The sequence below is a fragment of the Ostrinia nubilalis genome, chromosome 27 (genome assembly GCF_963855985.1).
Source record: "Ostrinia nubilalis chromosome 27, ilOstNubi1.1, whole genome shotgun sequence".
Classification (NCBI taxonomy): Eukaryota; Metazoa; Arthropoda; class Insecta; order Lepidoptera; family Crambidae; genus Ostrinia; species Ostrinia nubilalis.
The window spans coordinates 3,488,673-3,504,569 of record NC_087114.1 but is presented as its reverse complement, the minus strand read 5'-3'; the positions used below and the strand labels follow the sequence as shown (position 1 = coordinate 3,504,569).

The window sequence follows — 15,897 nt, the reverse complement described above, 5'->3', positions numbered from 1 at the left end:
CTGATAATATTGTTTATCATCCAATTCATTCATGATTATGATCAATTTGATCACAAATTGATCAATGACGTGAACAGTAAATCAATTCAATGATCAACTGTTCACTGAATTGAACATTATTACCGTTGCAACAAGGCCGTCTTTAGAGAATAGCGTCCCTGCTAGTATTAGTTAGTAACGCTAGTTCTCCGCCAGCGGGAGCGCCGTTGTCCTGTTGTTCGACGCCACCACCGCCGTTTGAGGAGGCGGCACCGCCGCGGACGAGTCGAACTAATTCGTCGTCGACTACGTCATCGAGTGCGTCGGGCAGACGCCGCGGCGCGTCGAGTGCGGCGAGCGTTATGACGACATCGTCTGCGTCGTCGTTAGCGTTGACGCCTGCTGCGTTGAGCAGCGCTAGAAGCAATGAAGCTAGGTATGTAAACTAAGATTATTAAGTCAAAAAAGAACGGTCACGCCCCATACAAAAAAAACCCAGACCCGACAGAAACGAGACATACCTCAGTTTTTTCGTCATGTCTTAATTAGTTAAATTATATATTTTTTATATTCGAAATCTATGTATAACACCAAAATATTACCATTTGTTTTTGTTCAGGCGTTATACAAAAACTAATACAAAATGCCTATTTATCACCAAAATTGGTAAATGTATGTACCTAAATGTCTATTACAGCTGCTATGGAATGTATCTAGGTTCCTGGAGTTACAGCCGGATTATACAGGGTGGTTATACATGGAACGATAAGTGATCTCACTCGATTATTTCCAAACTATACAAGATATCGAAAAACTAGTTACTGATTCTGAAAGTGCTTCACGAGCTCTTTCAAATGGTACCAATAATAGGTTACAGATTATGGAAGCTGGTAACATTGAATTTCTGGATTTTGTAACTTCTCGTTTTCACCCTGTATAATCCGGCTGTATCTCCAGGTCACCTAGATACATTCCATAGCAGCTGTAATAGACACTTAGGTACATACATTTACCAATTTTGGTGATAAATAGGCATTTTGTATTAGTTTTTGTATAACGCCTGAACAAAAACAAAGGGTAATATTTTGGTGTTATACATAGATTTCGAATATAAAAAATATATAATTTAACTAATTAAGACATGACAAAAAAACTGAGGTATGTCTCGTTTCTGTCGGGCCTGGGTCACAGATGACCGTTCTTCTTTAAATTATTTATTGCCTGAACCTGAGTAAGGGTTAACACAAAACATTAGTTGTACATCTTTATCGTGTTCAGAAAGTCATTCTTTTTATTCTATTCTATTTCTTTTTATCGTTTAGTTGGAACAAAATATCTGTATTCTCGTGTCCGCCGTTAAGCATTTAGCTTATGTCAATTAATGGTTTAACGACTTATGCGAAATATGGAATGATCGTAAAAAATATTCACTTTAGTTTTTTTTCATGTCATGCAGATTCATAACGCTATTAAGTATAGACACCTATGATGTACTATAATAGTTTTATCTTTTTCAAATAGCGAGGTTTTTATTATCTATCTGCAAACAATATTTTAGAAATTGTCTGTTATTTTTTACACACAAGATTTTATAAACTTGAAACTATTCGAGTAACTTCTGATATTACAATATCATCGATATAAATAACCAATTTATAACTTGTACGCATTCTAGTGTATGTTGGACGCCGCCTGCGTCGGTGGAAGGTTCTACGCCCACCTGGACCGAGGGCACGCCCAGCTTTACAGAGTCGAGTAGTAGTGAACAAGGTTAGTATGCTTTTATCTGTCAATACTTATCTGAAAGTAAGCTGTTCGAGAGCCCACAGGCGAGCGACAGTATAATATATCGGCGACTACTTGCGACTTACGACGCCGCGGCGCTCGACTATTGTGATGAGCCCACTCATAACACAAGCTTATTTAGCTTAACACGAGGGGCTAATGAGACTATTAGTAATTTGGGCAATACAAATTGCTAATAATCTTTTATTAAAAAAAAAAGTCGGCGATAAACGCCGACAACGGAAATTAAAATTAGACGACTGTCGCCGACGTATCGCGATTACCGACGATGGTTTGGTTGCCAATGCTTCGCGACTCGAAGACGGACAGTCACCAACATATAGTGAGCGTGTCAACATGGCATGACAGCGAAAGCAAAGCAAAGCAAAGTAGAAGACGTCAAGGTGAACCGGCGACCTCATAAAGGTAGCAGGAAGGCGCTGGATGCGTTCCTGTGTGGTTGAAATGATAATGATGATGAAACAAAGTAAATTGTGTTTCCTGCCACTCGTTCGTAAGCTTACTACGAAACATTTTAGCTTACCACGAAACTACCATAATAACATGAAGTGAATGGCTTCTTGGTCTTGATTATGACGCAGTAGAAACTTTGATAAAGTAGTGGTAATGGTAATTGAAATTGTATAATTTGGAAAAAAATGGTATCAAAATAAAAATAAATCTAATCATTATGAAACTTGCACTCTCAGCACGAACTATACACACACACTCACAGTTAGGTACCTACTTCTAAATAATGTCTAAACTTAACTATTTAATTTATAAAATAGAAGTTAAAATTAAGACTAAAATTAAAACAAAAATACTTTTAAGTCTGCAATGTCAGCCTGTATGAGGTGGGCGCTAGCAACTGCGACACAGTCCTTGACTAATGCAGTTGCTAACGCAACAATGTTTGTGCATGTAAGTGTTTTTGTTGCCAATAAAGATTTATTTATTTATTTAACAATAAGACAAAGTTATCAAAGCTACCTACATTTCCAGGCTACCCTATAACCCCCGCCCGGTCCGAGGGGCGCCGCTCCCCGCGCCCGCCGCCGCCGCCCGCGCGTTCCCTCCCGCCGACCACCATCAACTGTCTCACTAGCGAAGTGGTGAGTGCATTGTGAACTTATTTAGACAGAAGGTCATTCCTGTACGACGTTCGTTTAACACTTGATGCTCTCTGTAAAATTCACAATAATTTCTTTAGAGACATTCTAAATGACACTGATTCAATTTTATCAAATTGACACAGCCGTTAGGAATGATCTTGTACCTCGATTGAAAATAAGTAAACTACAGGATGACCTACACTGAACTGTCTCACCAAACTCATTGACAGAGGGGCGCCACCATCGTTCAACTACATAGTTTCCAACGTGGCAAAAATCAGAACCAGCGATCCGGTATTGACGGTGGCGCTCCCCTGACTATGTCACGACGGGTAGGACAGTTCAGTATATAAGGTCTTTGTTTTTGTGGCAATGATGATCTTTCTTTAAAAAAAAGTTGCATCAATATTTTTACTGCTTAAGAAAATTATTGAAGTCATAATTTTCACATTAAAATCTTGCTTGATATTTGATAAATATGGTTTTTATCACAGTGAAATATAAAGAACGTCATTGTTACATTGTGGAGTCTATTGTTACTTGGCTTGGTTTGCAAATAACATCTTAGACGTTCATTAGTAATACTAATCGTACTAAAAATACACATTCATTAGTTTAAGTGCTCACTCAGAATATAAAAATAATAACTGAAAATAATGACACATTTATGAATCTATAAAAAAAAACAATATTAAAATGCTTAATTTTGGCTGAGCCTTGAAAATTTACTAACTAAATATGAGACTAACTGCACGACTGGTATTAACTTTGTGAAGAATACACCATAATAATAATTATTCATCATTTTTTGTATAAGAAGTACATATACTACCCATTACGCAAACATATTGCATTTATACACGCATATATTCAAATGCTTCACTAAACACTCCTCTAAAAAGGCTTGGGTTATGTATAATTTTTATATAATTACTGTTCGTATATAAAACAATGCAAGCCTTTTTGTATATTGTCAGCCTCTAATCCGCCTGATACATTATATTACTAAAATAATTGAATGCATTTTTCCTACAGTATTTAAGCCACTTTTTTTAATAATGCTACCTTTTTTGGACGCTGCTTTCATGGTGGGTTATAGCTGCACTTAAAAGAAAAAGTAGAAAAAGATTACAAATGATAAATAAAAATCATCAACACATGTATTTTGTCGCTTCTGTTTTTGTAAAGGTTCAACGCTAGCTTTTTTAAATATAAACATTTTTGAAATTTGATATAAAGAACACAAATTGGGTGCTTCCATTTGGAGGAATGCGAAGTTTTATTAGCATTTTTTTAATAGAAGGAAGAAAACATGTCTAATATTATTAAAGTTGGGTTGGCAATGTATACTATACTAAGATAGTCCCCCGGTTTGTAAAATCGGAGTTCAAGTTCCACCCAAATGATGAACTGTCATTATATTCGTCGTTTAAAAAGCTTGGGCCGGTTTTATGTCTTGTTATCTTGGACGAAATATCTACCAAAATAGGCAACATTTTGGTCTGCAACTGCTCAATTTATACGTTCTAATGTTGTCCAGTGCATCAATCCTTTGTGGACGTGGCAACTTCACAAGCTGTTGAGAATGAAAATTGTGTCTGGTTCCTTTAATTACCTTCAAATCACATAAATAATTACAACGTTTTATCGATTTCATTAAACGACTTGTGCGTTAGTTTGTTGCTGACAGTTCTCGTGACACTTTCTGCTCATCTTGCTCTCTCAAAATTGAGTAAACTCAGTTCAGTTCACTCAGTTACAAAGCTTTCTAAGGCTCTAATCTATCATCCAGGGTTTTGACATCTTAGCTATGTATAATTGCCAATAAATACCCGTCAATAAATGTCTTTATAAGGTCGTCGATTGTATATAAGTTTACCTATTGGGTAAAACAAACCGCTAAGTTATGTATAACCTAATATTAATTTTTCGAAAACGCTGTTGCCAAAGTGGATACATTTTTGAATATTCGTTAATATTTAGCTTGAATGTAGTGAGTTATAGAATAATTTTTGTGGGCTTATTTTAAAGACCTAATAATTATATTTATCCGCTAAAATTGTTCAATGTATAAATGTTTCAGTGTTACTCGCATCTTATTCTTATACATTGTGACTTACGCATTATAGCAGATGCATATTATATGTATAATCCTAGAGTATATTTGGCAATATATAAGTATAGACAGTATATTAAAATAAGCCCATGGAATTTATACAATAATTATGACTGAATTCTTCTCTTAATATCGACTGATCTCGTCAATCCTAGGACTGTCTAGCTTTTTTACGGGGTGATATAAAATAGTCGTAACATCATCACAAAATGCACCCTGTATACATCATTTTCTTTTCACTATATCGTCCATATTTGTATAAGAGTACCTACGTAATTGGAATTCATATCACTTTGTTTGCATAGTACAAAATTAGAGAATAACATACTTATGTTATAAGTAATTATTCGACTGTAAATTGTGGTCTGAGGCCTTTGTGGGTTTTAAAAAAACTGCACATCCCGTTACAACTATAATAATGGCCGTTACAAAAAACATTATAACCACAGAATCTCGAATCAGAGTGGTAGATAATAACAATTGAGACACCTAGTCGTTTTACAAACAAAGTTCCGTAGATTTTTTAGTTCTGTCGTATATATTTAGATGGCCAAAGGGCAGATGTCCGAAGCCAGTATGTAACGTTCAGTGTTGCCTAGGTAATGTCGACCAAAGTTACTGTTAAATCATATTTAACCAATCGGTAATAAAAGGTTGTCTGATACGAAAGCAATTTGTTGTTCGCTTTGAAAATACGTATATTCCGCTTTTTTGTGAGTGTAATAATATTAATGGTACATGTATGTGTAGGTCTGTGAGTATTTTGTACTTTGATTGTTGGTTTTTTAGTTCCATAGTGAACTTTTCTGAACTTATTTATCGTCTTATCAATCTTATCAACGTGAAAATGGAAGAGCTTTTTGCAAGCCTGAGTTTCTTTCTGTGTGGCTTTCGTGGATTGCGTTTAGCCAAGACGGTAGTCTTTTTAATGATTATTTTTTCAATGACAACATCAGAAAAGAAATTGGAATTATTGCAATGCTGCAACTATCAAAGCTCTGGAAATGGCACGATATAAAATAGGTAAACAGTTAGTTTGGAGGGAATTTTCGTCTACGGCTTTTTGTTGAAAAAGTTATTTGTAGAAATGAAAGAGTATGAGTGTTTTTTTTTATTCAGTATATCTTTGAATATTTTTGGAGCATTCATCGGCTGTAGTAATATGTAGTTTGATTATGAGAAAGTACAAAAAATACTTACAGACTTTTTAATTAACTTTCTTGTGAGTGGTGACTATTATAGGAAAAAAGTAAAATGTATTTTAAAGATAAATATATTTATTTTTAATTAGGTAATATTTTAATTTAAGAAAAAAACAAAGGAATTGATCTTTTTTTATTAGTGACCATAATAACATACAGATTTGGGGTACATCTCAATGCTAAAAGTGATTAATAATTATTACCTATCTGATTCTCATATTATAACATACAAAAAAGAGTTTAAAAATACATTTCATTTGAATTCACAGCCAAAACATTTGCTCAAGTCGTTGTATTCTTAGCAAAGCAATATAATTTAGGTATTTTTTTGAAATTGTACCAACAGCAATAAGGTATTTGTCATATCTACATTGAAAAGACAGATCCCTGCAAAAAAGAGGCAACTAGAAATTTAGTTTTTTAGAATAGTAAAAACAACAAGTAAATTGAAAAAAAAATGGTTTCTCATGTCACTCTCACAAGAAATTAGTCTGGTGTGTATAAACTGTTTTGTTACATGTCGTTGTTACTATTATATCAATATTGTATATTTTGTTGTTGTTAACTATTTAAGACGATCGAAATGTAGAATAAACATTTGGAAAAATATTATGAATATTGTCATTTGAGAACCCTTAAGTTTTTATTTTATAAAATACATAATTATAAAATATAAAATATGTAATTAATCCTACATCGAAAATAATTAATATAATACTAAAATTGGGCAATTTATTTACCTAGCTATTAAAAGCATGCGATCACATCTAGATCATTCGCCGTAATATCCGAAAAACTACTATAATAGTAGAAAATGCTTGGTGCTTACAACCCTTGGCTTATGCTGAATGCACATAGTGCGATACTGCAAGGTAAGAATGGCATTTTAATAATTGCATGAATTTAAAAAGAAAATAATAAAATCATGTATAGAAAAAGTAATATTATTTAACAGTTCAGTATAATTATTGGATTAATAAAATAACAATGGTCATAAACATGATGATTTGAATCGAAAATTACGCGAAACGACTATTTTCAGTGTTGTATATTTAAGTAAAATTATTAAAATATGAACTTATATTCATAACTTTGATCAGTGTATTGATCTGGTACACTTCCAAAAAGAAATATACATTATGTAATGAAAAAAAAAGTAAATAAAATAAAAATGATCTAATATAATATATAGTCTTTTCGTGTATTTATTATATTTAAACATCTTTTAAACATCTTGTTGTGGTTTTGTCCTGTAGATGGAGATCACCCACCTTACGTCTGAAACGTCACATATAACTATATCTACGTACGAAGTACACCGGCAAATGGAAAGCGAAGATAAATATGTTAATTAATTGTATTCAATGTCTATTTACCATGGTGTGACCAAATGAGTAGTTGAATTATTTTTACTGTTAAACATACAGTCGACAACTTATGAGACTATACATTTATGTTGCAAAAGCGCCTCTATTACATCTGAATAAGATACCAGTGTTTAGCTTGATGTGTTGTCAACCGTACAATATAATTTTTATTTTACTGACATACATTACAGCTTAGGTAAGTCCACTAAACATTACTGTCGGCTGTAAATTCAATCAAATACCTGCCTTGTTCTGCGTATTACAAAAAAACTACTCGACCAAAAAAAAGTAAATACAGTTTCGTTTATATTTTAATCTAACTCTGTAATGCGCTGTCTTGGTCATAACATGATAAATAGGTCACTTGACCCTTTTCCAATTTAGCAGCTTAAAATGTATACTTTGTAAACGAAATTTAGTGCAAAATCCTATTTAAATCGCTAAAATCTTGGAAATCCTTACAATCGTTACTAATTTTACACCTTTGTATACAAATTTATACAAGTACAAGTAGGATTTAAACTAAATTCCGCTTAGAATTGCATCCTAGATATTATAAGAGTTACTCAATTGAAATGTTATGTAGCTTTTCTACTTTAGGGCTATCTACGACTTGTAGTTCAAAAGTTTTGACAACCTGTTGCCTTTTAACAGCTTCTTAAAACACACAGAATTCATTTGTATTTTCAAATTGGCTTAATCTGTCCAATGAAACGCAGCAGCAGTATCAGGACCTGACGAATGAGACGGTCGTTTCACTCACCAATGGCGCCAACTGGTCAGCTCAAATACGTCAGGCAGGCCTCATTGGACTGCACACCTTTTTGTATAACGAACTATTTCCTTTACCAAACGCGCTCATAATTGCTATACTAAAATATGTTAAAAGGCATTAAGGTTGATAAAACATGTTGTTCACTATTATCGGTGCCTCAAATTAAATAGCCGACAATAACAACTTTTTCTACGTAACTATTCCATTTAAACAGCCAAAATAGTCGTGTTATTTGATATAATAAAATATACAAAATGGAGCAATATGAAATATAAATAGTGTGCTTGAAATATTAAATGATCGCATGTTTAAGTGAACATTTGAGCAATAAATTATACCTAACTACAGTTATATTTCTGAGAATATAAAAGTTAGATGAGTGTTATATAATCTGTATATTAATATGACGCATTCGCTAAATGACGTCATCATTGATTATTTGTCTAAACCACATACGTCACAGTTATAGTTTAGATGACGCGTATATTACTTTATACATAGAATAATATTCTTTTACTTATTAAAATCAAACAATATTATATGAATTTCTATCAAATCATCAATCCTTATAAATGTGATGTTTCACAAATTAAATAATATACAAGGAATGTTGTGGCGTATGTTGGCGTTGGGTTTAAATAAGATTTTTGTCAGGTACTAAGTGTTCACTATTATTTTAAGGATATTATATAAATTTCCATTTATTTTATTTGATCATTTATTTTTAGCCAATTTCAATAATAATTTATGTTTGAGTGATATAAAATTATTACACTGCCATTATATTTAGATAATAATTCCAGTTTATCATTCACTGATATTTTAATTTTTTCTATGAGTCAAGTTGTATTTATTTTGTGTGCGAAGAAATTGGTGGTATTATTTTTTATTTTAAATTATTTCAGATTAATCAGTATTTTTTTTATTTTGTGTTTGTTTTTAACAATGAGGCATGCAAAACTTAATAATGTATCCATTTTTTCTCATATTTTTGATTACTGAAATAATTTTCAGTTTATCAACACTCAACTTTGATAAAATTTTGTTATAATGAACTGACTGAATTAACAATCTGAATAACTATAGATCTGATTTTTTCTTTTATTTAACAAAAACTTATTTTAACTTCTTCAATTTGTCACAATTAGTCTTTAAGTAGGTCAATTTAATCAATGCAATTTAACTTTTATTCTAATTTATTTTTTTCTCTTTGTGCTATTATTTTAAAGTATTATGTACTATTGTGTAAGGAACTATTTAAGCTTTGGACTCTATACATATTGGAATAGCATTTACGATAATTTCTAGCTTGATTAGCACTAATCCCTTATTCTTAAAAATTAAAACAGTCTTATAACATCTGTTGTCTCTTTTTATCTCAATTAAACCTAAATGTGGCAGAAAGTGACAGCATTATTTATTTAAAAAAATTGAATAAGAGGTTAAGTGCTTTACTCAAGTATAATATTATGATGTGGTCGTCAAGATTTTTGATGTTAGGGCCCAAACAAATACCTATTCGTACAAGTTATTCAATTTATAATGATTATAATAGAGAAATTTGTAATTTTGCGTCAAAGAAATTGTTGTTCCAATATAAAATAGGTAACTGACAATACAAAAGCAATTGAAAAAATACAAATTTCTTTAATATAGCCCATGTCTATGCGAAGGTATGCTATATTTGTGGTTGAAATATTAATAATAATAGTTTAATTAAACATGGCACGTGCCATCTAACCCCAAACCTAGAATGTGTTCGGTAAAATTATATAAATTCATGGTAAAATTATATAAAAGTCTTCAAATTTTCTACAAGCCTACATTCTAGACATGGGACTCGTTTGTTGTCTATTATATAAGTATATGTATAAGTGATGTTTCGTGTCCTGTTGATCGTTGCTAGTGCTATATGTATGTACCGTATGTATTGTATGTTAAGATGATTGTACTTATCTGTATATCGCGAGGGATATTACAATTAAATGCGTACTTGGATATTTTGTAATCATTTCCGTATTATCCCTACCTATCCTGTTAATTTTTACAAGTAGATACCACTAAAACCACTGATGAGAAAATGATCAAGCAATTGACCAAATAAAAACACTGATCACTGGCAGTGAATTGACTAAATTCTCATTATTAAACTTATTAAATAAATTGAAGAATTTAACTCGCAGATTATTATATTATTATGTTATGTGGCAAAAATAATTCTGCGATTTTTGGATAAATACGCTTGCTGATAAAACAAAATCTGGAAAAACCATTTGAGTTCTTAAACACAACTACTACGTATAGTAACATCATAGTAATAATGAAACACAAGCTCAAGCACGTTGGTAAATAGTGTGTGCTAATACAAAAATATATACAGGGTGTAAGGGAAAGATTGGCAGAAACTTAATATCATCAATTTATAGTCTAAGGGGTTGCACCATCTTACTTTAACTTTGACAAACGTCAAAAATCTGTCAAACTCTATACAAAAAGCACCGGTTATCGTCATAGTTACGGACAAATTTTGGTCAGCCTAAGAAAATTAGTATAATTTCTCTAGAGAACACTTAATTAATCGTATATCTTATAAAAGTAATTATGTAATTAACAAATTAGAGAATGACTATATCTCAGTTCACTATGAAAATTTTTGCTAACCTGCCCTTTTCACCCTATATTTCATTGTATGTGTGAAATATCTATCGTTGGTAAAGGTAAGTGTTTGTGTTATAGTGTGATTGTATCTAAAGCACTTTGTGTTTGGTTTTGGGAAATCACTTTTAGTCATTTTTTTCGTAGTGCTATTTTTTTGTTATGATTTTTTTTTAACTTTGTTATGTTTTGATATTCCAGACAAGATTATAAATGGCCAGGGAAGAGGACACCGTGTAATCAACTTGAAACTTTAAGCCAAAGCATTAAAGTCTGTAATCACGATAACCGTCCACTATTTATTAGATCTTTTAATTAATCCTAGGGAAATGATCATCACAATATTTGATTGTAACTTATTTCAATTTTGATAAAATTATTAATTATTTACATTAGGTAAAATATTGGAAATATGGTGTTCTTTGTAAAATTTTGATAAAATTATATTGTACTGCTCGCACCAGCTTTGCTCTGGTGTTCACAGATGGCGCTATAGGTAGTTTCACCCAGTTTTTTCGAACTTATTATTCTTAAGTTCTTTACTAATTACGATCATTTGTCATTAAGCATTATTCTTATAAGTATTACTCTACCTTTTTATTTTCTTCATATCTGCGAATATACAGTTAGCGCCATCTCTCGGTGAACAGTAATATGAACAGGCAAAATACACCCTATATTGTGCCTAGGTTTCTAATGTGCATTTTCCTTGATGGAGTCTATTGTAGATGTAGCCCTTAAGCAAACTGCACTGTAGTCTTCGACAGGTCTTCGGAGAAATAATCAGAATCTACCATCATTATTCAACACTAACGTGCGTAGAAATTGTTATTTTGTAATACAATCTACGGTAAATCTAAATAGGGAGCAAAGGGCCTAGTGTGAGTTTACAATAAACGCGCTCATAAAGCGCGTCAAAAAATGACATTAAATGTATGACGGATTGTACAGCGCCCCTAGCGGGAAACGTAAAAACTAAAATTTTCATACCTACATTTTTTAAACGCGCTTACTAGTGAGTGAGCGCGTTTGATTTAAACTCACACTCAGCCCACAGTAGTTTATGTTATAAATTACCCACCAGTAAGAATATAAAGAAAGAATAAGTAGATTATAATATTGTGCAACTTATCTTTTAACGCATACAACCCGGTCGAATTTACTGCGCACCTCGCTGGAATGCGACTCTCCCTCCCACTTACCCGCACACCTCCCTGCGTTCGCCCCGTCTGTACCAGTACCTCTAGCATGAACAACTTTCGTCTTCGAATCGTTTGCGTATTCGACAAAATTCGATACTCAACCATCGGATTAGTCTAGGCGCGCCGCAGACCATCGATTTTAAGCTGGCCGATAGTTGAGCCCGATTTTAATTTGTAAGAAAAATCGGCCAAATCAAATCGGTGTAATGTGCGCACTTCCATACATGCCCATACTGAACTGATAAATCGATGGTCTCTTAAACGATAACATAACAATTTTGATTCTCAAAATCAGTTTCGTGCAACCATTTCTCATGCTAAGTTCACTTTACGACACGTTTACAAGGGCGCTGTTGTAGTTTTTGTACTAAATCTTTTAATGGCGATTCGAATACGCAAACGATTTGAACTCGAAAGTTTTTCGTGCTAGCCGTACAGTACGGCTGAACCATTTAAGAACCTAGTAAGTGCAGCGGAGCAAATTTTACAGGAGAGCGAAAAAACGCATTTTCATTTGCCCTGCTAAGATGCTTAAAGATTTGGATAACTTCCGATGTTTATATTAAAGATTAGTTACTAAAGTATACTTTATGGAATAAAAGAATATATTTAGTTAAAAATTGCAAGTTTTATGCTCTTTACTAACACTAAAAATTATTTTTTTGACAAAAGTGCCTCGTAAAAATCAAAATCAAAATCGAATATGAATCAGTACTCATGTAGTCCCCAGATTTTGATATGGTTATCGAGTGTCAGCCAACAGAACTCGAAATAATATTTAAATTACAGTAGCATTTTACCTCTAGTAAGTCACATTGACCATTTTGAAACCTAGTAAGTCCATGCACTTACTAGGTTTTAAATGGTCATTGTAACTTGCTAGGTTTTGATAATGGTTTTTGCAGATTTGAATTGGACTTACTAGGTTTTTAGCAACGCGTTTCTCCGGTGTTAAGTGTAATAGAGCGATTTCTGTCTTCACATCCTGTGGAGACCTTAATTCTAAGGTGATTTATGACAAAAAACGAAAATCTGAAAAAGTGTCCCTTACTAGGTTCTTAAATGGTTCAGCCGAGTACCTCTAGCATGAACAACATTCGTCTTCGAATCGTTTGCGTATTCGACAAAATTCGATACTCAACCTTCGAATTAAACGATAACGTGACAATTTTGATTCTCAAAATAAGTTTCGTGCAACCATTTCTCATGCTAAGTTCACTTTACGACACGTTCACAAGGGCGCTGTTGTAGTTTTTGTACTAAATCTTTTGATGGCGATTCGAATACGCAAACGATTTGAACTCGAAAGTTTCTGTACGGCTAGTACAAAGCGTGGATGTGACGTCACGGCTGCCAGGTACGCAGTTAACTGGACCGGGTTGTAGATTTTAATATAATCCTAAGTGAAAATGAATATGAAAGAGTATGAAATAAGTTTTTATAATTTTATTATTGATACCGTCCAAGAGTCCTAGTCTTTCTGGTAATATAATTAATTTTAATTTAATTCCATAATTAAGAACCGTGTGTGTTCTGCGATTTTGTATTTTTCTACTTTTCGTATGTATTTCTAAATAGAAATAAATAGTGTTGCATTTAATTTGTTTTTGTTCCTTTCTTTCTCCAAACAAAATGTACCTACATTGATCCATCCTACAGTCCCCTATTGTAGGGCAGCGGAGTTGTTGATGATTGAAAAGCCGTGTTTCACTAATTTAGTTTATTGCCAGGTCTGCACAGTTTAAGATAATACAGCATAATCACAAGTGTAATGGCCGGAGTACGAAACGCTACTGGGCGCGATGGCGCTCAAATACAAACGAACGAATGAAACAATGAATGAATATTAGTGTTGGAACCCAATACCTATGATAATAATAATTTTGTTGCTGTTTTCTGAGTGAGCAATATCGATTTCCTGGTATATTTGTTCAATCTATACCTACAAGTTTTAAAATAACTTTCAAAAAGACCCTTAAAAAGTGTCCCTAAACAACTGAATACTGAGTATTTTGTTTTTGCTATAGGCAATGAACTTTGGATTTCATAAATCAAACAAATGAATTGATTGAACAAAACTGTATAATCCAAAAACCACACAAATTCATATAAAAACCAAACAAAGATCAAAAACCTACCGATTAACAGACGTGACATAATTTCTGTGCATATCCCGATACGATTCCGCGTATTCCTCATAGTTCTTCTCCAGTTCACTCTCTTTATTTATAACGAATTTAGGGAGCTTAGCAACCAAATGTTCGCCTTCGTCCGACAATGTTTTCTCAGCATATATCTCAAGAACAGCCTTCTTCGTTTCGTAGCACTGAAGTATATCAGCCGGTCTTTCAAATTTCCCCAAAAACTTCTTTCGATGCTTTCCGTGACTCCTCTCCTGTGATACCTTGGACACGTTGTGCCGTATCGACAATTTAGTCGGTTTTGCATTAAGAAGATACACTTTATCTTCATCTGTTAAGCCCAACATAGTATTTCTGTTCAGTTTGTTCATCTCACATGGTCGGATATGGCTTGCATGTGGCGAAAATGTTTTCTTAACTTTCTGACTGCATATATCAGAATCTCTAACTGTTTTGACATCGATGCAGTTTCTAATAGACCCAGATATAGCTCGGCTGTGCACAGAAAAGTTTTTACTGCTGCAAATAAATTTCGAGTTCTGTGTCTCAACGTCGATGTATTCAATGGTCTTGTAGTTGAGAAGGAAGAAGTCTTCCTCGGTTCGTAGATCGCAACACGTTTCTTCGTCAATTTTATTCGGCTTCTTACAGCAGCAGACACCACTGACGTCATTCGCTTTACACATATTCAACCTAGCAGCCAAAGTACTGCAGAGGCAGCCTTGCTTTTCCTTATCATCATCAGAAGAAGCACCCTCACTGTCTCTGACACTGCACTGGCTGATATTTTCCGTAGGATAGTTCAGATTTGGCCTCATATGACTTTCTTTAGCGGACGATATAACAGAACTGTCAATTTTGTAATAATTATTCATACTATCTGTATCTCTAAAATAGTTGGGCTTCAACGACGCGTATGTCATTTCTTTTACCAAGTCATTACTGGTCACTGCCATGTCTTCATGTTCACTGCTGTCCGATGTTAAAATAACTTTCAGCATCTCTCTCAACTGTTTTAATTTTTCTTTGTTCTTCATTTTTCGGCTCTTACTGGCCTTTTCAAACACCTTCTTCAGTAACTTTTTCTTCTCTTCCTTCGTCAAAGATTCGGCCAGCATTTCAGCACTATTGAAATCGCTGATATTGCCCAAATCGGCTGCAACTTCTTGGTCATCTGTGTCGGTCATGGAGTAACGTGCGCTTGGCCTGTCCTTTGAGTTTCTTTCTATATTTTCGCCCTGACTGCCCTTTCTACTTGGTGCATCTTCTATTTTGCTCTCAGAATGCTCAGTCCCAGATTTTCCAGTAGCACTACGCGAGGAAGCCATTAGGTCTATAGGTTCTCTTGCAATATACTCCTCGCTAACATTTTCATGACTAGCCATTTGTGTTTTGGATACCTCATTCGAAGAATTGAGATTAATAGTTGTTCTGTGAACAGAGTACACGTTTTCTGCATTTTCCTCAATATGTGCAACTTTTTCTTTCTGTTCTGAGTCTTCAGGAGCGAGATCACTGTAACCAGTTGACACGGTTTGGAATTTTTCCGATATCTTTTGA

General features: G+C 33.5%; 1 protein-coding gene across 1 annotated transcript in view; it reads left to right on the top strand.

The window, feature by feature from the left end:
* The window catches only part of LOC135084746 (uncharacterized), a 68,744-nt gene extending 58,407 nt beyond the window's left edge, over nt 1-10,337 (top strand). Inside the window, exons 16-19 of the mRNA XM_063979485.1 lie at nt 196-415; nt 1,655-1,749; nt 2,770-2,879; nt 7,454-10,337. Of these exons, the coding sequence (XP_063835555.1) occupies nt 196-415; nt 1,655-1,749; nt 2,770-2,879; nt 7,454-7,552 (524 nt within the window). The 3' untranslated portion in view covers nt 7,553-10,337. The remainder of the gene's footprint in view (nt 1-195; nt 416-1,654; nt 1,750-2,769; nt 2,880-7,453) is intronic.
* Nucleotides 10,338-15,897: the final 5,560 nt, after the last annotated feature.